General features: G+C 44.3%; 1 protein-coding gene across 2 annotated transcripts in view; it reads right to left on the bottom strand.

Annotated features, from left to right (window-relative positions):
* LOC125760936 (maternal protein pumilio) overlaps positions 1-24,500 on the bottom strand; it is a 173,773-nt gene that overhangs the window by 123,465 nt on the left and 25,808 nt on the right. Inside the window, exons 4-9 of one of the 2 annotated variants that reach the window (XM_049421542.1) lie at positions 23,720-24,310; positions 5,623-5,852; positions 5,414-5,549; positions 5,217-5,341; positions 4,781-5,126; positions 4,610-4,699 (exon numbers count right to left, since the gene is read on the bottom strand). In XM_049421542.1, the coding sequence (XP_049277499.1) occupies positions 4,610-4,699; positions 4,781-5,126; positions 5,217-5,341; positions 5,414-5,549; positions 5,623-5,852; positions 23,720-24,310 (1,518 nt within the window). The remainder of the gene's footprint in view (positions 1-4,609; positions 4,700-4,780; positions 5,127-5,216; positions 5,342-5,413; positions 5,550-5,622; positions 5,853-23,719; positions 24,311-24,500) is intronic. The other variant, XM_049421543.1, reaches the window with a different exon arrangement.

Below are 24,500 nucleotides of genomic sequence, written 5' to 3'. Positions count from 1 at the left end.
ATAACGATTTACAATTTATCCTTCTTCCAAGAAAGAAATGTTTGTTTCCAAGTATTTCCATAGTTGCCTGAAGTGCAACAATTACATTCTGCAGTTTGCATAACATTTCTTTATTCCATTGCACGTTCTTTGCAAAAACCCGCTTCACTATTGCAACGCGTGCAAAACGAAAAAAAACGGAAGAAAAAATGTATCTTAAAACATAAAACTTTCACCCACTCAGTGCCACATTTTACAATTAGCGTTTGGGACGATGGACTTCACCGAAGCTAGCCAAAAGCATGTACAGGATCTCGCACCCCACCACACCACCACCACCACACCAAGCATAAAATGGGGCTTTTTTCCGGAAATATCCACAAACACGAATGTCACGCGCCGACAGTATGGAAACGGGATAGAAAATGGTGGCCCGGCCGGCCACCATATGCTCCGAACGAGTTGCGCGGAACACATTCAAAGCGACGATGGAGGCGCCTGGTCGCTTTCATTTGAAGCGTAACCCACATGCACGTTGCAACCATTTGCTGACGGTTTTTGCCACACTCTTCCCAGCCTTGTGTGTATCGTAACGTGCATGATGCGGCAAACACGACACAGAAGCGCATACGGGTTTGAATGAAATGTCATTCGCTAGGGTGTGGCAGCAAACTGATTGCCGTACACTATTATGTTGTCCGACTTACCGAGGCGTTAATCACCCCAAACGTTTCGCAGCTCGGTCGTCTCTTTCATCGTTGGCCCGTTACCCTTGGCTGGTGTAGGATCTACAGGCGCACATGAAAGCTAAATAGTTTGGTAACGTAACGGTAATGTGGTTACAGTCAATAGTAACATCAGTTGAGTTGAAAGCAAAGAGTGATAAAAAGTTTTAATATAAAAAAAAATAGATAAAATAAAATTATGTCTCAACGAGTTGGCAAAACTGCTTTCTTTTAGTAGATATTTTATCGCTTTCTCGAGTAAGTTCGAAAGTGTCATTATCATAGTCTCGTTCTATTACCGTACTTCCGCACCCGTAACAAAGGCGCCTAGGAATATTGTCACGGATCGATCGTAGAGTGTCGTAAATATCATCATCATTAACATTCTATTTTGTCTCGGTATAGAGTCGAAACAACGAATCGGTTCTAGTACCACACATATGCACTTAAAAGGAAAAGAAAAAAACAGTTTTCACCACAGCTCCATTTCGTTCCACAAAATACGAATTCACATACGAAGCACGCAATCGACAATCGATCAGAGAAAACTTCCGTATCATTATTTTATCCTCCGGACGAACACATGCGCCCTTTTTGATTAATGGTGCATTTTATTCTAACCCATTCTAACGGTACGGTGCGAACAATGTTTTGCTTTCGAAAATATGAATCAAATGCACTGAGCATGTAATCCTTTCAGAATTTGATGAAAAAGGGTTTTAAAGTGCTTTTTTTGTTATGCTGGAATGGAAAAGTTACCACATTTTCCTTTTATTCACTCCTAATAAGCACATGGGCTGCAACTATTGTACCGAAGAGCCATGGCTTTCATAAGAAAAAATTATTTAGCTAAAATTATTTTCAACCAAAAATTAAAACCAATCCAGACTTAAGCGATTGGAGGTCAGCAAAGGCAAAAGCTTTTTCCTTAACGTACGTATCCAGAATGAACACGATTACGTCATTACTTGGTGGATGTAATGATCCATCACTGGACGCCGCATTATTCTCTCGACCTGGATCAAGTTCTATTCTACAATCAATCTTACTTGGCTCAACAGACCCGTTGTCGTTAAGGAAGACAATTCTCTCCTGCAGGCGAATCAATGTCAGTTGGTGGCCTTGCCCCTGACTAATGTCTTACAATCGCTATCCCGCCACCAAACGATCGTGCTATGGGTGTATCCTTATGTTTTCAAAATGAAAATAGATTGATTGGATCTCATCATTTCGTTCTCTTGCGAGGTGTTTTGTTCAACCGATGTTGCATCAGGGCAGGTACTTTCGTGCCGTATCACTCATCCATTTAATTCTATTTGCTATCTAAGTAATATAAAACCCGGATGAGATAGTTTTAGTGTGATCACAAATGGATATTAATTTTTTCACACTCATAAACATTCGCAACCCCTCATAAACCTACGAAATAAACTGTTCGTTAAAAGCAAAGCGATAACAAAAACAAATTTTCACACATTTTTTTAAGAGCAATTTACTCAAAACCCTTACTTTATTGCCCTCTCAACTGTTGCAAAATGCAAAGAAAAAGTAAACAAATGTCTGCTAACTAAACCCACGAGACCGTTTGGCTAAATGGCGAATGCTCTAGTTACGATTGTAGCGATCCAAAAGTTGGACCGTGCGCTGGAAACATTTTCCCGCAGGATTCGAAGTAGTGCAGCAGCAAAACATTTCCATAATCAAATCGTAGAGCGCAAATTTGACTAACTAAGTGCATCTAATCGTGATTGATGGCGGAGAACAGAAAGGTCGTGGTCATTCCATGACAGAATGTGGCTTGACTGGAACCGTTTCGGGACGATTTTTCTCTTCATGAAACAGGACAAATTTCATTGTCACATGATCCTTCACAAAAGGCAGATGTTTTTATTGTTTTATTGTTTATTTTTTTGCCTAACCGTTTGCGTCAGGGATGACTGATGTGTGCTTTGTTTCACCGAGCGATAGTTACACTCGTCAACAGACACTATCCTCCCAAAATAGGTTCTTCAGATTAACATAATCAGATAGTACAATGAAGCATCGTGCGACAGAAAATTGATAGCTGCACTATCACCAGCAAGGTCTGCAGACTACAGATATCTCAAAAGGCATTACATACGCCTATCCACACGCCCATAGCATTCGGTAGAATTGCTTTAAAAAATGACCGTACATTTATACCCCAACCGTAACGATTTTTGCCTTTGCAAAAAAAACCTAACCGCCTGCTAAATGGAACAGTGTCACAAGCAACATTAGTGGGAAGGGAAGCGTATGTATGTCAACGGTACGAATATTGCGGACATTTGCAAACGTTCCCGCTTTTCTCCGTAACAATTCACGTACAAAGTTGTAGGTGAGCGCAACGAAAGTACCCGCGTACTGACCGTCTGACTTCTACTTTATGCCACCGACTACTTCCGGTTTCTTAACCCTTTTTCGCGTGCGGAACCAGCTGACCAGCACACATGTGTGCAAAACAAACCTTTCTTGTTTCCATTTTAATGTATCCTTAAACCATTGCCATTGGGGACAAAGCTTTCCCCTTCTACATCAAACAATACTGTCCACAGCGGAAGCGTAACGAGACCACGAAAGTGGACCATTCAATTCGGGTAATGGAAGAAGAAAAGAAAGGAAAAAAACGCTACTCCGGCTAAACCTTGAACCCTTGTCATTCGGAACATTGCCGGTTGTACGGTCCATCGAGAGTTGGTCTAAGACTTGGCTTGCATGCCTCCGGCCGTGTACGTGGTGGGGATAAACAGTGGCAGGATAAGATATTTATTGATTGGCGCAATGTAACCCACGGTCAGGGGAAATCAACGATATTGTCCTGGACATTTCGTCGGTTAAAGCTTGACAAATGCGCTAAGAAGTGAAAGGGTATGGATGATAAACAATCGTCACATACTGCAAGTACATAAGAAAGCTGTTAACAACGAAGCGCAAGTAAAGCCTATATTCAAAAGATTATGTTAAAAATTACTGTGATTTGGTTTTCAATATTTTTGTATAACAATTTTAGTCTAGTTGACAATGCTAGTTCTAAATTTGTAGATATGATAATGGTAATGTTTGGAAATGAATCCATCTAATCTAAAAATAAGTCTAATCTGTGTAGTTCCTATTATGATTCAATATTTACGTTTATTTGGTACAGACAAGATATGTAAGATCACACATTGTTGCGACTATAAAATATTAAACAATATTTAATAAACGACAATAGAAGATGATCTTTGATAAATATGAAGCTAAACAATAAACATGTTAATTGTATTAATTTTACCATTTTTTATTTATTAAAAAATAACCTTTAAAGAATCAATTCTAGAATCCTGATTAAGAAGCAAAGTTCTTCGATTGCAAGATTGATTTGCAACGCAACATATTTGCTCTACGGATGCCATTGTAAATAATGAGAAAGTCTTTGAATAAGAAATAAGAATGACGTGTTTTAAACAACTATTAAAATAGTTAAAGGACCCTTTTCAATGAAATGAAAAATCAAATCGCATTCACGTAGAAACACGAACACTCTTTATCGACGCTAGCGCCATCTGTGTGTGAGAATACGCAAACGACACATCACGAAATGCCTTGCTAGTACGCGTGCGCATTTCCAAACATTCTTTACCAACGAATTCTACCATATGGTCATTGTTTTGAAAAATTTGACACAAAAAATTATGTTCATTAGATATAGGGCCCGACCGTTTCAACTTTAGTACAACAAACATAATTATGTACGCTAATTTAGGATCATTTATGTGACGAAAAACAACAGAATATTCCAAAGTTATGTTTTTCGACAACAAAAAAATCAATCCCTGCTCTGTTGTCATATTAAACAGAGCAAACAAATGAATGATAAATGTTATAAATAAATCAAAACATACCTGTAATTCGTAGTTGTGCGGCTGCTGTAAAAGATTGGCCGGCGAATCTATTTGACTCGGACCCTGTCCAAGCTGGTTCACCATAGGACTCTAAAATGAGACAAACACACCCATCAATCGATTCAGTAATTGCACGACACATATGCGAGCACAGGAAGCATATAACGTTACCTGCGCGATCTGAGGCATGCCTCCAACACCATTCATCACATGGCTCTGCATCTGGTTCAGTTGATTTAGCTGGTTCAGCTGATTCATCGGGTTCATCTGTCCGTGCTGCCCCATTTGGCCCATCTGATTGATCATCTGCGGATGGTACGAGCCGAGTGCGGCCGCCTGTTGCGTTACGTCATTGCCACCGGGTGCCACAGAACCGAGCATATTGTGCAGCGACGGATGCTGCGGAAATCCGGATCCATGTACGCCCGTCGGGTCCAGCATGTTGGGCCGCGGCAGCTGCTCTTCGGCAGGGGACGGTTGGCGCGAACCGGGTGTACGGCTTTGGAACGAAAGGTGACTATCGAGGTTTATGGTTCGTTGAGCTAATCGTGCGCATCTTTAGCAACATTGGCGCCCCGTTTGATTGACCATCGTTTGATATACTTACTTGAAACCCTTGTCGTCATCGATACCATTCACCATCACAACGCCATTTGCACCGGGTACTACCTCTTCCTTCTTTACACCGTTCGTTTCAAAAGGTGAGTTCGCTTTGTCTTTATCATCGGAAGTCTAAAACGAAACCAGAACCGCGCTAGTGAGAATGGATCTTTTTTTCCTGTCGTTCTGCAGCATACAACTTACCTTGTCTCCATCATCAAACTTCAATCCCTTGAAGCGCGAGTCCAAGCTAGCCAGCGGGCTTTCCTTGTTTGTCGGTGACCCACCGAGTACGTACTCTACCATCTTCACACCCAACCCTCCAGTGGAGTCGCGTGGGCTAAAATGAATACAAGAAGAAAGAGAAATTAAATTAGGTGAAAAAAGGACACAATATGCATCTTCACACTAACCTTAAAATTCCGGTCGAACCCGTCGGATTTGTTTCCGGTGCGTGTTGGAAAATGCGGCGCGGTGCCAAGATGGCATCGCCCTGAGATGACCAGGTAGAATCGCGCCATACCTGATGATCTGTAGTACCGTGCAGCTGTAGTGGCGGCAGTGGACCAGTTGCTGCCGCAGCTACCTTAACATCATTGCTACCGCCCTTTTCCCACAACTTCTTTGCAGTCGATGTATTTATCTGCAATGAAAGAAAATGAGGAAAATTGTATTAATTAAATTTGTTACACATGAAGTACAAATATATCCTTAAACAAATGAAAACCCCCTTTAAATCGTGACCGGCAACAATACTTTTATGATCCCTTTTTGCCCCATGTAAAGCAACCACAACTACACCACCAGTTGATCGTATGTAAAGTGATCAATTTTCAGATCCTCTGTAAATAAGCTGTTTCGATTGCAAAACAGCAGCATATGCAATCCGAAAGAAAAATCCATTTTGAATGCGACGAACCACCATATCGTGTTCATCTTTGTGCGAAATTAATTTATATCTTCACCTCGCAACCAAACTTCACCTCAACATTCATCGGTGCGTTCCATTTGCTTCTCAGCTGTCCCGCAAACCGTTCTACCGTTGCGCGTATGGAAACGCACTTTTCGTTGGTTCGCCGAGCTTTAAGCCGGTACCGAAATGGGTAACGTATCGATTCGAAAGGATAATTGCCATACTACAATTACTGGTCGCGTACAGTCATTGCGATCGTCAGTGTGGGAGGCACAAAGCTGCGAGTGTGGTTGTGTATCGCTGTGAGCAATGGAAAATGGACGGAAAAAAGCTATTTCACAGTGATACATGCGTATGTAGTTACTATGTTACAAGATATTTAAAGCCGTTTCTGTTTTGAGTAAGTAGAGGAAAATGGATTTTAATGACCTTCGGGAAATGATTTTCTTCAACGAAGTTTTTTAGTTAATCAAATAAAAAAAAATATAGATAAACTTATGTGTGTGTGAACTATTCGAATATTCAAACTGAAGCAGCAGCAGCATATGCAGCTTACCATATCAGTGTCTACATAAGGTACGCTTCAAAAATCTTAACACACTACAGCACACACCATCGTCTAGCAAAGACGTTTTTACTCCTTGTACTTCTACCATTCCTAGCCCCCAAAAAAAAAGAGAGATATAGAGAGAAGGGTAGCGGCGTATGCCCATGGTGGGTCATTTGTGCGGTGACTATAAGTAACAACGAGTTCAAGTTCAGCGCATAGCCGAGACGACGGCGCAAAACATACTCGCAGCATTCGCGTGCGCAACAAGCTGCCCCATCATCTCAATGTTTTTCTCTCGTTTTCTCTCTTCTTTTCCGACTCTTCCACCTAGTGGACGGATCGTCACACCAAACATTGCACTGTCGTCTTGCACTTCCCTTGTTTGGTCGGTGCCCTATAGTGTGCAGAGTATCGTAAAGGAGAGTGTGTACACATTAACCGGTTTTTGCAGCATACTTCTATCCTCTCCTCCCCATCGTTGTCGGATAGATGCATTTTTTTGTGTGTGTAGAAGAATCTATACCATTTTGAATGCAACTGTGCCTTGATATTGTTGCAGCAAAGGGTGGCCTAATCATATAGAACATTTAGCGCAAATACTAAAACTTGAACGATTCTTCTTTCCATAGCTGAAAGTTACTGCTTCTGCTCAGTCTCATTAGTGAGATGCATTCAGTGGAGATGCATTAAACAAAAAAAAACGGAGGACCATTTTTGCTTCCGACTTTGACCTCTGTTGCATCGTGAAGGGAAAGAAAACGTGCGAGAGAGAGTGTTGGGGATAGCCGTTGTAACGTAACGCTCTCGGTGTAACAGACGACAACAGTGCACTATACCATTGCAATCCGCAATATATTCACGTGTGGGTGAGAGGAATATAATAAATGAAATAAATAAACAACGAAGGTCTATACCAGGGACTACACCACTGATCGTAACCGGTGCCCGGTTTTGTCTAGTTCGGTTTTTGCGGGTCCGCACACATGATCGGACCCGATCAAAACGTGTTATGTTGTTGGACGGTGTTTTTTTATACCACCTTGCAAAAAATTTCGATAATAACAGAAGAAAACAAAACTTTCAAACTGAACCCAAATCGTAGGACAATTAGGCCAACTTTACTATTGCTTTACCGGAAAGCTGTTTTGAAAATCGAAAAATCTTTCCTGTGGCAATATTGCAAAAGACATTTACAAATTATCTCTAACATAACGATACTGATACGGTATGAGCTCCAAAACACAATTCATAATCAACTTCATAATTAGTGAAATTACATTGTTTTAATTATACAAATCACGAATCTACCAAAATCATCAACCGCGCCTGCCAACGGAATTTGGAGTTCGGAATTCTAACATTTTGACATCATCTCCAGTAGGGAAAGACAAATCACATTACCGAAATTAGCATTTTCAATCTTGCAAATATGCCACCGACACACATTTCCTCTGCAGTCCGAGACAACCACCAGTGACGTCTGACGTCTGCCTTATTACACGTGTTTTCACAAACCACCCCTCGCGCCCCTATCATGGTCCATCAGATCCCCCCGGTGATTGTACGTTTCGCTTTTTATCATTCCATAGGTAAGTTTCGCTCGTTATCTGCCTTCACAGTTTTTGGCCCTAAATTATCGATTTTACTCAATTAGAATATCACATCTAAAATGCTAAATGGAGCCTATTCTTCTGGCTGCAGGTAATGTTTTTGGAGGGCGCACGGAGATCTCACAACTGGAACTGGTTCTTCGTTCTGTATTGTTACTAGCTAAAAGAGAAACAAAACACATAGACACTGGATTTAATATGCTGTAAGTACAAAAAAACAAGCAAACGCAACGGTGTTCCTACGAGAAGGTGTCCAAGCGAAGGGACGTATCGATTGAAAGGGATACGTGTATTACGTGCCGGGTGAGCTTTTCTGAAGCAGTTGCGTGAGAATGGATGAAAATCTCAAGGCATCGGCACTACCGGTAAGGTTAAGAACTGTGCATTAACAATTCATCCTCATCGACGATCTGGATCCGGGTAGGGTGAATGGAAGGAACTTTATCCTTTTACCAGTCAAATGTAGTTCAATTTAGTTGGTGTAGCGAACGGAACAGGATAAAGTAATGTGAGGAGGACTGTATAGGAAGACCTTCCACGTGTAGGGGGTGGTTAGTGATCTCCGCGTAACGAATAGCTTCAAATTAGTCACGAATGTCACGAATGTGTGTTTCCTTAGCCACAGACTATTGGGAAATGACACGAAAAATGAGAGCTCTCGGTCGTCGATGAAGCGAGTACAACGCTAGAAATGAGGTTGTTGTTGATAAGCAAGTCTGATACATAATTAAATACCATTTAAGTGTTAAATTTAGTCACTACAAAAAGCTGTTCGGTTGTTTGTTTGCTGACAATTTTATGGTCCATAGATAATGTTGAAATGTTTTGTAGAAAACAACGTTCTATCCCATTCCCTTTCCGATCGCTGCTGCATCGCAGCGATCAAACCCGGGCGGGAAACCAAAATGGCGCCGAGATATTCACCACCTATTAAGCTATTGTTTGCAAAAATTCAGTACAATTCCACGCTAGAGCAGAGAACCCATAAAGAAAGGAAAGGAAAAAATCATGCAATCAAACCCGGTAAAGGCGCGCTTCATTACCACCGGACTCGGGGTAAGGCGCAACCGAACGTAAGAAGACACATAACCCTGGTGGGGTGCGCGCGTTGAGTGGGTATAATGATGAGGATGATGAACCGGCTCACCCGTTTTGTTGGTGAATGCGATTTTACTCACCGCTGCCTACTCACGTCTCACGAGCATCATCATCTCACGCGAACCGTTCGATCGCTCGTCTCTCTCGTCTCTCTCTCTCTCGCAGAGCGGTTTTGTTGAATGTCTCGTGCGCGTGCCTTTCCTTTCGTTCATATGCGATCGTCGGTGTAGTGCTGTTTCACTCACACACCCAGCACCCATGTTTCGATGGCTGCAGTCAGACGACGGAGCGCGCGCGTTTGTCCGGCCTTGACTGGAGCTGGCCGAAGCCAAAAACCTTTTGTCAAAGAGCAGCAGAGTGGACTTCTTCTCCGTACCGGTCAACGGTGCAATAGCACCATTCGCGTTGAGATGTGTATTCGCATGCCGCATCCTCTCATTGTGAAGGGGAGGAATGATGGGGGGCGACGAGCGGTTTGCAATTTCCACCATACACCACACACACCTGTCCGGGCACCTGGCGCCATCTCACGACAGCATACTCTAGCCACGGTTTGGCAGGTAAAACACACACACACACACAAACACACGCAACACAAGGGGGAAAGAACTTTGGACGCAAGAAAGCCGCCGTCGAGAAGACGAGGTCTCGAGATGGAGGTACATTAACTGACGGAGCTGTCATTTTCACGGTTTTCCAATGACTACACTTCTACCCCATCGGCCATATTTGCTGTTGCACAACCGCATTATTCACACACGTATAGTGAGAAGGGGGTTTTCTTCACTAGAGGAAAACACGAAGGAAAACGTGATTTGGGAATTTGAAGCTTTCACTGAAGTAGTGCCCTTCGACACGTGCATAAACCACCCAACACATAATCGGTAATTTTAACATGAAAATGTACAAATCATCTAGTCTAAGATTCAATCTAATACAATTCATCAGAACTTTTACTGTTCATGAAATAAATGTTTTAACAATAATGTTTTTTTTTTTCAATGTTCTTTCAGATGTTTTGGAATAAATAGGAAATAAATTAATTTAATAAAACCCTAATTTTAACAGTCCTTCAAAGATGTTTTTTTGATTATTTTAATAGCCATACATCGTCCATTTCTTCATGCTTAAATATATTTTAAAAAAATTAAATGATTTAACATTAAAATCATAAAAACTTGCACATACAAAAAATGCGTATGTGGTGGAAGAAACTTAATAAAAATTAAAGTTAAAATTTCCCTTTTAAATCGATTAAAACATAAGTAATGTTGACCTTAATGATGATGAAGATAAGTCCCACGTTATAGCCCAACATAGGTTTGAGAAAGAGGAAATTACCTCTAAGATATTTAAACTCTAATACATGTTACCTTAGTAATGTTGACCTTAATCGTAAATTTCCCAGGACTACGCCATAAAAGAAAATCATAATCTTCAAGGAGAAACATTTTTAGACAAAAAAAAAAGAATCAGTGCAACTTGCCACGATAAGCGCACTCAAAGAAAGTAAGCGAGAAGAACGGATTTCCACATAAAAGAATGAATTTTCTACTAAAGCCTAATCGGATCAATAAAGTAACCAAACTAAAATCACAAACTCCAAACAAAAAATAAAACCATTCCACAGCTCAACCGAAGCTCAATGGCACACAATCGGTGTGTATGTGTCTGAGATTTCCATGCGAAAGAAAATCGTTACGCTTTGGCGCGTTCCTTTTGCCGGTCACAATCAACCAAAAAAATACGCGACGCGACACCACCACCGACTGTCATTGTCCTCGTTATGTTCCATTGGGTGCAAAGACAATAAAGAATAAAAAAAAATATACAAACCCGGATACTTTCGGCTTTTTAGCTTTTTTGGTAGATTTTGTTTTTACATCAACGCTTCTGACTTTTGGATCACACTTCTGGCACAGAATGAGGATGTTGTGCTGGTGGAGTTTTTTTTTGTATAGATACTTCTTCCCATCCCTAAATGGAGAACATGACTAGCATGCAGCTTTCTGATGATGAGTTGTGTTTAGATAAAGTGGAACAAAAAACTGTGGCAAATTTTGAACGAAACTAGAACGATTCAAACCGATCCGGCACGGAATACACGGATGGGAAAGTGTCCAATCCTGTAGCTTAAGCAATTAAACGCTCATTTCGGCTATGAGAAAGAAAGAGGATTTTGCGTCTAAATTAGATAAATCCTTGACCGTTTCCGAGCGAATACTTGGCTGCAGCAAGTTTGTTTGTTTGTTTTCTGCAGATTGTGCTAGATTTTCTTTGTTTTGCTTTCAAATTTAAATCGTAATCAGAACACGAAAATCTGGAACTTTTCATTGCACAAAAACATTAAGGTTCCTTTTTTAAGTTTTTCTCCATTCTTAGACGACAAAAACAGCACAAAAGTTGAAATATGATTTATGTTTTAATATCTAAAACATCGACAATTCCGGTAGATGCAAGCAACCATAAGGTGTAGTGATGTGTAATCCGGAGTGGAATCGTGGATTCACTCCGACTTCGCGTATGAAAAATTGATTCCGACTGCGACTAAAAATAAAATTGATTCCTGCGAGACCAGTCGAGTCCGAGTTCCATTGAGTGAGGATGAGGCCGAATGGGTCCGATCGATTCCGGATGAATCCGGATGGGTTCAGATGAGTCCGATCTAGTCCGAGTTGATCGGACTGGACCGTCATTCAGACTCCAGCTGGCGGCGAAGTCGGACCGATTCGACTCCGGCAAAATTTTTAATTTATTTATCACTAATAAAGTAGGTGAATCGAGTTCCGGACGGAACTACTGAACTAGAGATGTGCACACTAAGTAAGAGTGAGCGAGTGAGTTTAATCGTGCATAGGAGTTATGGTTTCAACTCAGCATAAGAAGTTTTTATGACTCTTTTACTTACTCATTTACTTTTTTACTGATTCACTTTCTATGCAGACTAATGACTCACTCCTTGGCGTGTTTACTCAGTCACTCTCTATGCTTACTAATGAAATACTAATGAGTAAGTATAACCAAAAATTAATTAGATTTCATAAATTGTAACATATGTTTTGTTGAAATTAAATAACGTTTACGCCAAAAAAATTACAGCCAGCCATGAAATACAAAATTTCGAATAATTACATTCCAATTAAGGAGCTTTCGTGTAAAGCGATTTAAATAACTAATCAGTGCAGTAGTGCGATTTAAATCGCAAAAGAGTAACAAAACACTTACTCACTCTTATTGCGTGAGTTGAAACGCAAAAGAGTAAATCATTAGTCGGCACAGAGAGTGAGTGAGTAAAAACATCAAGGAATAATTAAAGGACTAGTTTAGAGTAATATTTTTATGACTCGCAAAAGAGTGAATAAAAGTTTCGAATCCTTATAACCACTCTTTCACTCTGTTTCAACTCTCTGAAAAGAGTGAATATTCTCATTTTTAAACTGAACTTAGGGATCATTCAACCATTACGTAACGCTGGTATGGGGAGGGTAACGCTGCCAGCGGTACGATTTGTTTTACATGGGGAGATTCAGCTCTAATCTGCTGTACCAAGGAGTTGGAATCGATTCCGATTGGTTCGCCGCCCGACTCCAAAGATCGAACCGTAAAATGAATCGTATGACACCCATCACTACTTTGAAGTTGTACAAAATGGTAAATAATGCAGCAAAGCACAGCACGCGTTCAGCAGGTTCTAACACCTCCATTTTGGTCCTTTTTTGTGCTGTATTTTCTTGCACAGCATATTATTAGTACCAGCATCCATTGAATGGCAAACAGCGAAAACAAAACAAAAAAGCTTCATTAATAATACTTGAAAGAACGAAAAGCTTAAATAAATCTGTTTCCGATTGCAGCCCGTTGTCTCACACAGCCATACGCCCATTTTCCTTCTCTCTTCGATATCCTAAACAAAGCAAACATTTCCATTCCTTCGCACCGGCAGCATGCCGTGGGGGTGGGCAACAAAAAAGGACGATAAATTGCGCTAGTTGACATAGATTATTTTGCGCACATACACACTCTTGTCCATTTTTTTTCTCTAACCCTCCCGTTTCTTCTCATTTCCGGTCCGCAATTGTTCGCATTCCGTTTTCCTTATCACAACCAGTCCTTTTACCATTGCCACCAGTGCAAACCTTCGCTGGATGATAGTGATGTACACGTCCCTCTGCACACCTTTAGCGGCAAAAAACAGGCAACGAGAGACATGGCCTCATTTCATTGCAGCATATTCTCCCAAACACACACAGAGAGTTGGGAGCAACGATAGACAAGAGGTGTGAGGTGGGTGTAGTAGCTTTTGGTGTCAGCATTAATTGAATTATTATACTGTCACTATGCCTCTTCTGCGCTCTTCACTCAGACCCTACACACTTCCTCTAGCATCTTCCGTTGCCGCGTCCGAGGACGAAAGAGAATCGATCGGATTTTGACCGGTAAGTTGAACGGTCGTACCAACCCCCTTACAACTTCATACCGACAGGAGCTTTTGCGAAGGGTCAATATGCACGGGGAAGCTGGCAATACTACACTGCTTGCTCATATCCTGTGTGAGGTGGCAATGCATTTGCTTCAACTTTAGCAGCGCAGAGCCGGGTGCAGAACTACTGCAGAATCGATAACTATTTGCAGAATCGAAAAACTTCATACACTTCTCGGCTGGATTAGTACTCCTCTTGCGAATTGACTCTTCAGTTTACAGGGTTTTCGAGTTCCACGGAAAAAAATGTGGCCTTTTCTGGATTCTATTCAAGTTAAACTAGAATATACTAGAAATACGTTGTACGTTCTGAATTTAAAAAAAATCACAAATTTGATTATTTATCCCTAAAATTACCTTGTTTTCACTAGGTAATTGAGTAAATTAAGGCAATTTAAAGGCAGACGCTTGCGAACAGCCGACCGGAGCAGACGTGTTCACACTTTGCTCCCGCCTTGGTATTGGAGTTCTACAAAGCTTTTTCTACCTTTGGCGCGCCTCTGGTAGAAATTAGTGGAGTGCTCACAGCAGGTGTTAAATCAGCGACTTGGAAGTGGAATATTGTGCTTGTGTGTGTGTGATCGTGCTAACAGCAGTGAAGTGGTGTTGCGTTCCGAATTACTCTGTGATTGGATGTGGCCGTGCTTTATGTGTTGTGTTTTGCGATCCCTACGAGCGTGAATTCTATATCAATAAAGTGTTCTCTGTGACACGAGTGTTAGCTTGTGAATCCAGTGAAAATCTGCCGTTTTGTGTACTAATTTATTCATTGATCCAATTAAGTTGCCTTCTGCGACAAATCTGCCAACGGGTTTTTGTTAAATTATATCCAGTTCTCTCTTCTTCTGCCGTCGGCACAGTGATTTTGTCCCGTTTTTACTCATTAATTTCCAACGGCATCCTAATCGCCTTCTGCGTTAAGTGGATCATTTTAAATTTGGATCAAATTAAGTTGCCTTCTGCGACAATTTTACCGACTAGTGAAACTAACAACATTCGTGAAAGTGTCTAGTGCGCGAAGAACTTTCAGTGGCGCATGCGTGTGCGACTAAGTGCAAACAAGTGCAAGTGGGAGGCGTCCGCGTCTGTTGATTGCCGTATCTTTTGAGTTATTGTCTTCCACGATAATTCACGGATATTCTACAGGCGGCGTTGACGCCCCAAGTTGGTGAAGCCCTCTGCCAAACCAGTCCCGCTTTAGCGAGTGCCAGTGTATTGAATCAACGGATAATTAAGATCAATTGGGAGGCGACCGCGTCTGTGGATAACCGTTCTGATTTGTTGTCTTCTACAATAAATACGCGGATTTTCGACGGACGGCGTCGACGCCACAAATTGGTGAGGCCCTCTGCCAAAACCAGTCCCAACTTAATTGTCCTAGTGCTTGTGCGTGCGTGTGTGTGTGCTCCGGAAATTGATCCTCAAGCGACGAAGCATCCCACAAACGCCAGCGTAGATTCAAACCGGCAAGCCACAGACATTTAAGATAGCAGAAATTTTAGTTCATAAATTATTCCCAACACTCAATAACATTAACCATACATTCCTAAAAACCTTGCCTACCCACGTACAAATTCCCTGTCCCCATTTAAAAAATCGTTAGGAAAACCCACAGGAAGAATCTCAAAATTCCCGAGCAAAAACCCAAAAAACCCATTCACAAACACACAACATTACAAAATCCCATTCACCCAAACCCCTTTTGTTCCTGCGAAGAAATTTCCTTCACACTTGCAATTAATTTTTGTACACCTGTAGAAAACAAAAAAATTTCTTGCACGGACCAAACCCACACTTTCCTACGCTCATAACATTTTTCTCCTTTGCACCTGCCACACCCCTCTAAAATAATATTTAACTAAACGCACTAAACCCCTTTCCCACGCGCAAGGTAGTTTTTCCCCCCTCGCCAAACTACGTACGCACTTGCTACCTTGTGCCCGTAACGGGGGAAATCCCAACAGCCAGCATCCTTTGCTTATTCACCATTCTCTATTGCACCTGCCACACCCCCTAAAATAACAATCAACTGTACGCGCTAAACCCCCTTTCCATGCGCAAGGTAGTTTTCTTCCCGCTCGGTAGTTTATTCCCACGTACACACTTGCTACCTTCTACCCGTAACGGAAAAAACCCCATCAACTAGCATCCCTTGCCTATTCTCCCATCCGTAGCTCCCATCCGTCACTTCTCTCTCTTACACACAAATAACCAATTCACCACTCACCCAACAATTAGTTCACTTACTAATTCATTCATTTAAATCTCAAACTAGGCGTTCCGCTCCGATACAATATCTCCTAAATTAAGCCTTAACTTACTAATTCTCTTACCATCACATCAACAAAAAAAAAACTAATCCCTGAATAATTTTTTTCCTGGAAATAATCAATCTTCACTCAAAGTATTCTAACAATTAAATAACAATATATTAGGTTTCCCGTAAACACATCCAAATCCCCTTCAAAATACCCTACTGTACACTCTAGCATAAAAATTCCCGAATATTAAATCAATTTCGATTTACGCCCTATACCTACCAAATCTGAAAATACTACTATACATATATATGTATACATATATTTTTCTTCTGCATATCCACAACATCTCTTCTTTCTCCCGCTTAGCACAAATTAAATAATCTTATTAATTTATAATCTCCACCCCCCCCCCTATATTATATATATTGAATCCCTATCCCTCATAAAGCAACACTACACTTTCCTTCTTTTCTTATCATTTCAGAGAACAATTATCAATCTCAAACCCCTCTCTCCCTGAATTGAAAATACTACACTTTCCCTCTGTTCTTCCAATTTCAGGAAACTACTCTCAACCCAAACCCTAACTCCCCTCTTAACAGACAATACTACACTTTCCCTCTGCTCTTGTAATTTCAGATAACATATCTTCCCCCACCCCCACCCAATCAAACTATACTACACTCTCCTTCTTCTCTTTTCTTTCAGGAAAAAAAACCTCCTAATTCAACCCTACTCCCCTAAAAAAGCAATACTACACTTTCCCTCTGTTCTTATAATTTCAGATAGAACCCCTCCTACCCAATTAAACAATACTACACTCTCCTTCTTCTCTTCTCTTCCAGAGCAAAGCCTTTCACTTTTATCCCTATCCTCCAAAAAGGCAATACTACACTTTCCCTCTGCTCTTATATTTCTAGGTTAAACTTCATCTGCTTCCACTATGGCCCCAATGACGCGCAGTACCTCCAGGTCGCAACTAACCGCATCGCCCAAGCGACTCTCGGGACCGGCCCGGGTGACCTCCAGAGGACGGGCCTCCCAAAGCACGGCGACCCCGTTGATGTCAACCAGACAAGAGGCCCTACTCACTCGCCGGATGACACTAGGCTCCTCGCCGACCATGCCAACCCTTCCATTTGCGGAAGCTTCCGCACCTTTGAAAAGCACTTCGAAGGTTGGACTGGGCCTGGCAAAGCGGTCGACGCTGCAGCCGGTAATCGAGGGGAGTGCAGGACCACTGGTTGCATCTACGGCTGGGCGCAGCTTGGAGGACTTCCTTGCACGGTACCCCGTTGGCATCAGTCCCGCGAATGATTTAGAGCGGGCAATAGCGATACTGACTGGCTTAATCCGTGACATACGCGACGGACAGAAGACAAAAGGACTCCTCACTATGCCAAAAGACTGGGCACTCAAATTCAGGACTTCCCTGAATTTGCTTGCCGACACAGCCGACAAAAACAAGACGGGATATCACGACAAAACAACAATGACGGACGTTCCCGAATCACCGCCACGTGCAGTGGACGAACTACTGGAACTCATTGCGACACCGGTTGAGCGGCAGTCCACGGGTAATGTAGGTGAAGTGGCCAGGTCTTCACTAGTGGAGGCCCAGCCTGCACCTCAGTCTCCCGGAAAACAGCTGTCTCCCGGTCCGACCAAAGAGGAGGTGGAAGAGCTGACGCACATGACGGAATTGATCTTGGAGGCCAACAATAAGCTTCTGCTTAAGTTGAACGCTGTAAAACAGTGGACACAGGAACAAACACAGGCACAAACACAGGCACAAACACAGATAAACCAAACATCAGACAACCCAAACAACGAAGACACCACACAAACAGACAAACCAACAAACACACAAGACACCCAAACAAACAACCCTTCGACCCACACAAACAAAATGACAAAAACACCAAAAGACACAAACACCAAAACACAAACAAACAAAAAGACCGAAACCACACAAAACTCTGAAACAGACATCCCCACGACCACGGACACACCCTTGACCCTTTCAAACGATGAGGCAAGCAACATAACAGACAAACACACAGACACACAAACAGCCAAAAAGACAAAGAAACGCAAGCGCAGACAAACCAAGAACAAGACTACGGACAACAGACAGGACCAGGACAAGTCTCAAGAACCGGCGCCCGAATGGACAAAAGTTCTGAGCAAACAGGCCAAGCGACGGGCACGGAGGAAGCAGCGGAAGCAGGAAGCAGCGGCGCTTGACGCGAACCAGCAGCAACAGCGGCAGCAGCCGGAGCATCAGCAACAACCAAAACAACCGAAGCAGCGCGCGCATCGCGTCCCAGATGCGTTGGAGTTGGAAACAACGAACAACACAACACAGGACGAGATGATGCGCATCCTCAAGGAAAAGCTGGGGGATGATCGGCAGAAAGTGGAGCGTGTAAGGATGAATTTCCAGGGGAATATTCTTCTGGAATTGTCCTGCAAGAGCCACGACGAGACGCTTGAGATGTGGCGGAAAGTGTCCGAAGCACTGGAGGGCAAAGCGAAAGCCCGACCACGGACCCCCACAACTCGCCTCACCTGCACGAACATTCCACCAAGCTGCACCAATGAGGAAATCGCAACGGACCTAAGCACAGCCCTGGGAGTCACGATCTACGCGGACCAGATCAGTACCGTTAAATCCAATTACGGAACGCTGGTCGCATTTTTCGGATGCCCAGAGGTGGCAGTAACGGACGACGTGCTACTAAAACAGCATGTTGTCGGATTCAGCCAGTGCTGCCGGTTCAAGAAGGTTGAGGTGAAGCGCCAATGCTATCGGTGCTACGAGTTTGGCCACATTGCCACTCACTGCCGTGGGAAGGATCGGTCAAGCAAGTGTCATCGATGTGCGGAGACTAAGCACCCAGGACCGTGCACCAAGGAACGGAAGTGCCTCGTCTGCAAGGGCCCGGAAGCAATCGGGCACTCGTTCGGACAGCGCAACTGCCGCCAAGTAGGAGAAGGGGTAAAAAACCAGCCTCGTCATGATTAATGTCCTTCAACAGAACCTTAATCACAGCCAGCTGGCCCAGGACATGCTGATGCAGACTGCTCGGAACGAAGGCTGCGACATAGTGTTGATCGCCGATCCATACCGGATTCCGGAGAACAACGGTAACTGGGTCGCGGATCCGACGGGCAGAGTTGCAGCAGTATCGACAGGAAGATACCCTATCCAACGCATAATCGAGAATCGGCGGGATTACTTCGTCGTGGTCGAAATGCGTGGTATCGTTTTCTGCTCCGTGTATCTACCTCCTGTGGGGTCCGATTTGTCAGTGGAGGATTATCGACGCAAATGGACCGAAATTGCGTCGGTGATTCCGCGGAATCGGGACACCGTGATCGGCGGGGACGTCAACGCCTGGTCAGGAGCGTGGGGGATGGAACGCAGACACAACGATGGAGAACGAGTTCATAGGGGAGCAGTGGTGATGGATGCTATGGCATCACTTGAGCTAGTCTTGTTGAACCGGGGCAACCGGCCAACCTGGAGCAACAACAGTGGCCGTAGTTCCATTATCGACGTTTCCTTCTGCAGCTCGTCTCTTCTGGGGGAAAATAACTGGCGAGTCTGCGACGAAAATCCAAGTGACCACAATACCATCAAGTTTGCGGTCGGGAGGACGACGACGCAGCGTAACCTGGGACACAGTGCACAGCAGGCTTCGGAGAGCAGGTGGGCAACCCGGTATTTCAACAAGGACTTGTTCGTTGAAATTCTGGGGTCACTGGACATCTACAATCGCACCCTCTTGGCGGACGAGTTGACGCAGGTAATGTCAACTGCCTGCGACGCGACGATGCCGAGATTGCCAGCAGCACGGGGAGGACGACGATCGGTGTACTGGTGGAATAACGAGATTTCCCAGTTACGTCGCACTTACATCGGGAAGCGGAGAAGACTCAGGCGAGCCCGAACGGAAGAGCAGCGACAGGATCGCCGTCCGGCGTACACAGCAGCGAGAGCAGCACTGGAGCAAGCGGTCAAGCGGAGCAAGAAGGAGCAGGGTGATCAACTTCCGGAACAGCTGGGGCCCCACGGATTCGGGCCAGGCTACAAAATCCGGAGGCAGATGTGGCAAGGAGCCCGAGTACCGATGGAACGGGATCCAGCCAAGCTGCAGCACATCGTCGCCGAACTTTTTCCGGTGCAACCGCCCATGGAATGGCCCACGGCAACAGGATTGACGGACGAGGACACGGCACGGGATGCCGTTACCGAGGGTGAGCTGGTGAGCATTGCAAAATCGCTCAATCCCCAGCGTGCCCCAGGAGACGACAACATTCCGAACGTGGCCTTGATTGCGGCGATGACGGCGTTTCCACGCGTCTTCATGAGAACGTTCCAGCATTACATCGATTCCGGCCACTTCCCCGTCGAATGGAAGAGGCAACGGCTAGTGCTGTTCTCGAAGGCCGGGAAACCACCCGGAGAATCATCGTCGTACCGGCCAATCTGCCTGCTGAGTGTTCTGGGAAAAGTATTGGAGCGACTCATACAGCGCAGACTTACGGAGCATCTGGATGCAACGGGCGGTCTCGCTGATGCCCAATACGGATTCAGGAAAGGACGCTCAACCATGGATGCCATCAACAGGGTGATTGCCAACGGAAGGGTTGCGCTCGACAAGAAGCGCAGGGGCGATCGACTGTGTGCGATGGTGACAATCGACGTGAAGAACGCCTTCAACACGGCCAACTGGACAGCGATCGGAGCAGCTCTGCAGCGAAGGAACACGCCACCGTACCTCCAGGCGTTGCTGCGGAACTACTTCACGAATCGCACGCTCCACTACGAAACGGATGAAGGAATGGTCTCGTTACCAGTATCGGCAGGTGTCCCGCAGGGTTCGGTTCTAGGACCAACACTGTGGAATGTTATGTACGATGACCTTCTTCGTTTGGAGCTGTTCGGAAAGCGTGCGGACATTATAGGGTTTGCTGATGATGTGGCGTTCACCCTTATAGGGAGGGACCCGCAGGAAATCAGCAACCTTGCTACGAGGAATCTGGAGATGATCGAGCGTTGGATGGATGGAGTGGGATTGAAGCTGGCCCATCAAAAGACCGGCTACATGATCTTCTGCACTCATCACAACCCGCAGGTAGGTCAACTACGTGCGGGGGGACACACGATCGTATCCACGGAATCGCTCAAGTACCTGGGGGTCGAGCTCTGCCGCAAACAGCACCACGGTCGGCATTTGGAGAAGGTTTGCAGCAAGGCATCACGTATCACGAATGTCTTGACCGCTCTGATGCCGAATAAGTGTGGCCCAAAAAGCAGCAGAAGGAGACCCTTGGTTAACGTTGGGAATAGCATTGTACGTTACGCGGCACCATCGTGGGGACGGACGCTTCTTCAGAAGGACGTTCACCGGACCACGGTTCAGAGGGCGCACCGCACAGGAGTTCTTCGAGTGGCCAGTGCCTTCCAAACGGTCTCCTACGATGCCGCTTGCGTGGTCGCAAGCACTATCCCGTTAGTCCTTCTCCTAGAGGAGGACATCCGCTGCCACGACGAAAAGGTAGCGAGGGGAAGTCCAGGACCAGACATACGAAAGCGGCAAAGGGAAGAGACCATGGGACGCTGGCAACAACAATGGACAGCCGGAGCGGGGCAGCCGAGATCGCCGGGGATGGGGACGAGGAGAATTATCCCGGACATTATGTCCTGGGTAAATCGCAAGCACGGAGAAATTGATTTTTATCTCTCTCAACTCTTTACAGGGCATGGGTTTCTCCGGAGCTACTTCGTCGAAAAAGGCATCCTCGACGGCTCGCCAAACTGCCCGGTGTGTGAACACCAAGTGGAAGATGTCGACCACGTAATGTTCCACTGTCCACGGTTTGCTCGAACCCAACACGAGATGCAGCAGCAGAGCCACACCCGCTTGACGATAGAAAATCTTGCAGCGGAAATGTGTGCCAACAGCAACACATGGGAAGCAGTCCGGACCGCCGCAAGGACCATCTTCAGAAACCTCCAAGTGAGATGGAATGAGGAAAGTCCACCTACGGCCAGACGGAGACGACAACAACGACGGCGGAACACGGAACAAACGGGACAGCAACAGCTACCGCCGTGACCGCACCAAAGGATGACGACAACGGAAGCAGCAGCAGCAGCAACGAGTAACCAGAGCAGCAGCAGGAGCTAGACCCCACCGGAAGTAGCGGCTACGGACGGGCGGAATCAAGCAGCAGCAGCGGAAGGAAGGCACGAAGCAGCAGCAGCAGCTGAGACAACTAGGACGGATGACGCAGTGGCAGCATTGGAAAGCAGCAGCGCGTCAACAGGATGGGTGCATCGCACAAACGTTCCTGCATGGAGTACTACGCACATCAAGCGCATCGGCAGGGTTCGGATCAGGTCGAGGAGTGGTTTAGTTAGGGTCCCATCGGCTGCCGGGTCCGCTTCACGGGCCCAGCGTCACGATGAATCCCACATAACCCATCTCGGAGGGATTGGTTTGTAACCGCAAAGCCGCCCTTCGAGGTGGGTACCTTTTGAAGGTTCCCTCCCCGTTAACAAAAAAAAAAAAAAAAAAAAAAAAAAGGCAATTTAAAGGCAATTAGCAGTCGTTAGTTCAGCCATTCGGTAAGTTTGACATATTGGCATAGGTAATTTAAGGTAGGTAGGTAGGAAATATACCTTAACTTACCATTTAATTTATTACTAAATTAAACGATAAATTAAGGGAAAATCATATACTGGACGTACAACAATTCTGTAATTAAAAGTTAAGAAACATTTTGAAGTCATAAAAATCTGTTCATGACTCTGTTCAAAGCTTTTTTAACTAACATTCTGTGAGCTTCGAGGTGTATGCGCAAATATGTTTACAAGGTTTTCGAAATTAATTGGAAAATAGGTTAAGAAACGTTACTCTTAAGACGTTAGCTCTAAAACAATCGAGCCAATTTCAAACCTTTACTTGAAACCTGAATGTATCATGCGGAAGGATTTCTTTAATACCGTTCGAATCTTTTGTTTTGTTATTGTGCTAAACGACTATAACTCACCGATGCCTTATTCAGTTTCGAATTAGTAACAAAAGTCATTCCATTGTCCCTTTTTTATCGCAAGCAATTACAATAATAAATGAAATAAAACCATTCATTTTGAGGTGATAAAATGTTCCCCCTTTCGTAACATATTCTATCAGCAACTAGCGAAATTCCATTTCGTTCTGGGAGAGTAAATCAACTTAGAACAATCTCTGCCCACAAGCTCTTGCCATTATCGCTCGTGGGAAAACAGTACAAAGAAAACTGAGCCATTTTTATTGCCTTTTTGCAAAGTCCTAAGAACGCTTTTTTCCGGTTTTACGATTATAATATTTCCCACCTGCACTGTCGCCTCTCTCTATCTCTTTCTACATTCACTAGCAGAATGAAAGCACGAAAGAACGAACAAAAAAAAATCTTCTTAATTCCCTCCCGAAAAAAAGGATGATAAACCGAAACATTCACACCATCAATTTCCACTCCAATCGCAGCCCCAGACACACCCAGCCCCACAATAATCTGCGAATGATACAAAATAATCTACATACCGCTGAATTATTCCGTGGTATGTATTGGCTTTGGGCGGCCAGAACCGTTCCGTACTGCTGACCACCGCTCAGATACACGAGCTGCTGTTCCGGTCCGGGTGGTTTCGGTACACCGACACCGTTTACATTCACGTTCACATTCGGCGGATGGATGTGATCGTACATGCCGCCCTGCATTGCCATCTGCATCGTCGGCAGGCCACCGCTGTTCATTGTGGCGTGGTTCAGCATCGTCTGGTTCAGATGATTCTGGTGATTCATGTGATTGGCCATCTGCGATGGATGGTTGATCATTGGCAGCTGCTGCTGTTGATGCTGCTGATGTTGCATCTGCTGCTGCTGTTGTAGCTGCTGTTGATGTTGCTGCTGTTGCTGCTGCTGCTGCTGCTGTTGATGAACCTGCTGCACCTGATGTTGGTGCGGCTGATGGGGAAGCTGCATCGGTGGTTGCTGCTGCAGCGATTGCTGCTGCTGTTGCTGCTGTTGAGCGACTTGCTGCTGTTGCTTTACGCCGGAAACGATCGGCGGCGGCAAGAGCCCACCGGGCGTGTTGTTCGGTATTGCGGGATTGTACTTCCACTTGTCCTGGTTCTAGTAACAAAATTAAAAAAAGGGAAAAAACGTTAATACATACTTCAAATTTCGATTCATTATTATAAGAAATTTTTGACGAGTATTAAAAATATGAATTTATGTGACGAATTATTTAATCTTGTAGGGTTCTACAATTTATTTGCACGTTTCTTATTTGAACTTTTAATTAAGTCACAGTAGATTGGTT

Source organism: Anopheles funestus, chromosome 2RL, assembly GCF_943734845.2.
Source record: "Anopheles funestus chromosome 2RL, idAnoFuneDA-416_04, whole genome shotgun sequence".
NCBI lineage: Eukaryota > Metazoa > Arthropoda > Insecta > Diptera > Culicidae > Anopheles > Anopheles funestus.
This window is presented reverse-complemented; position numbering and strand designations above follow the sequence as displayed.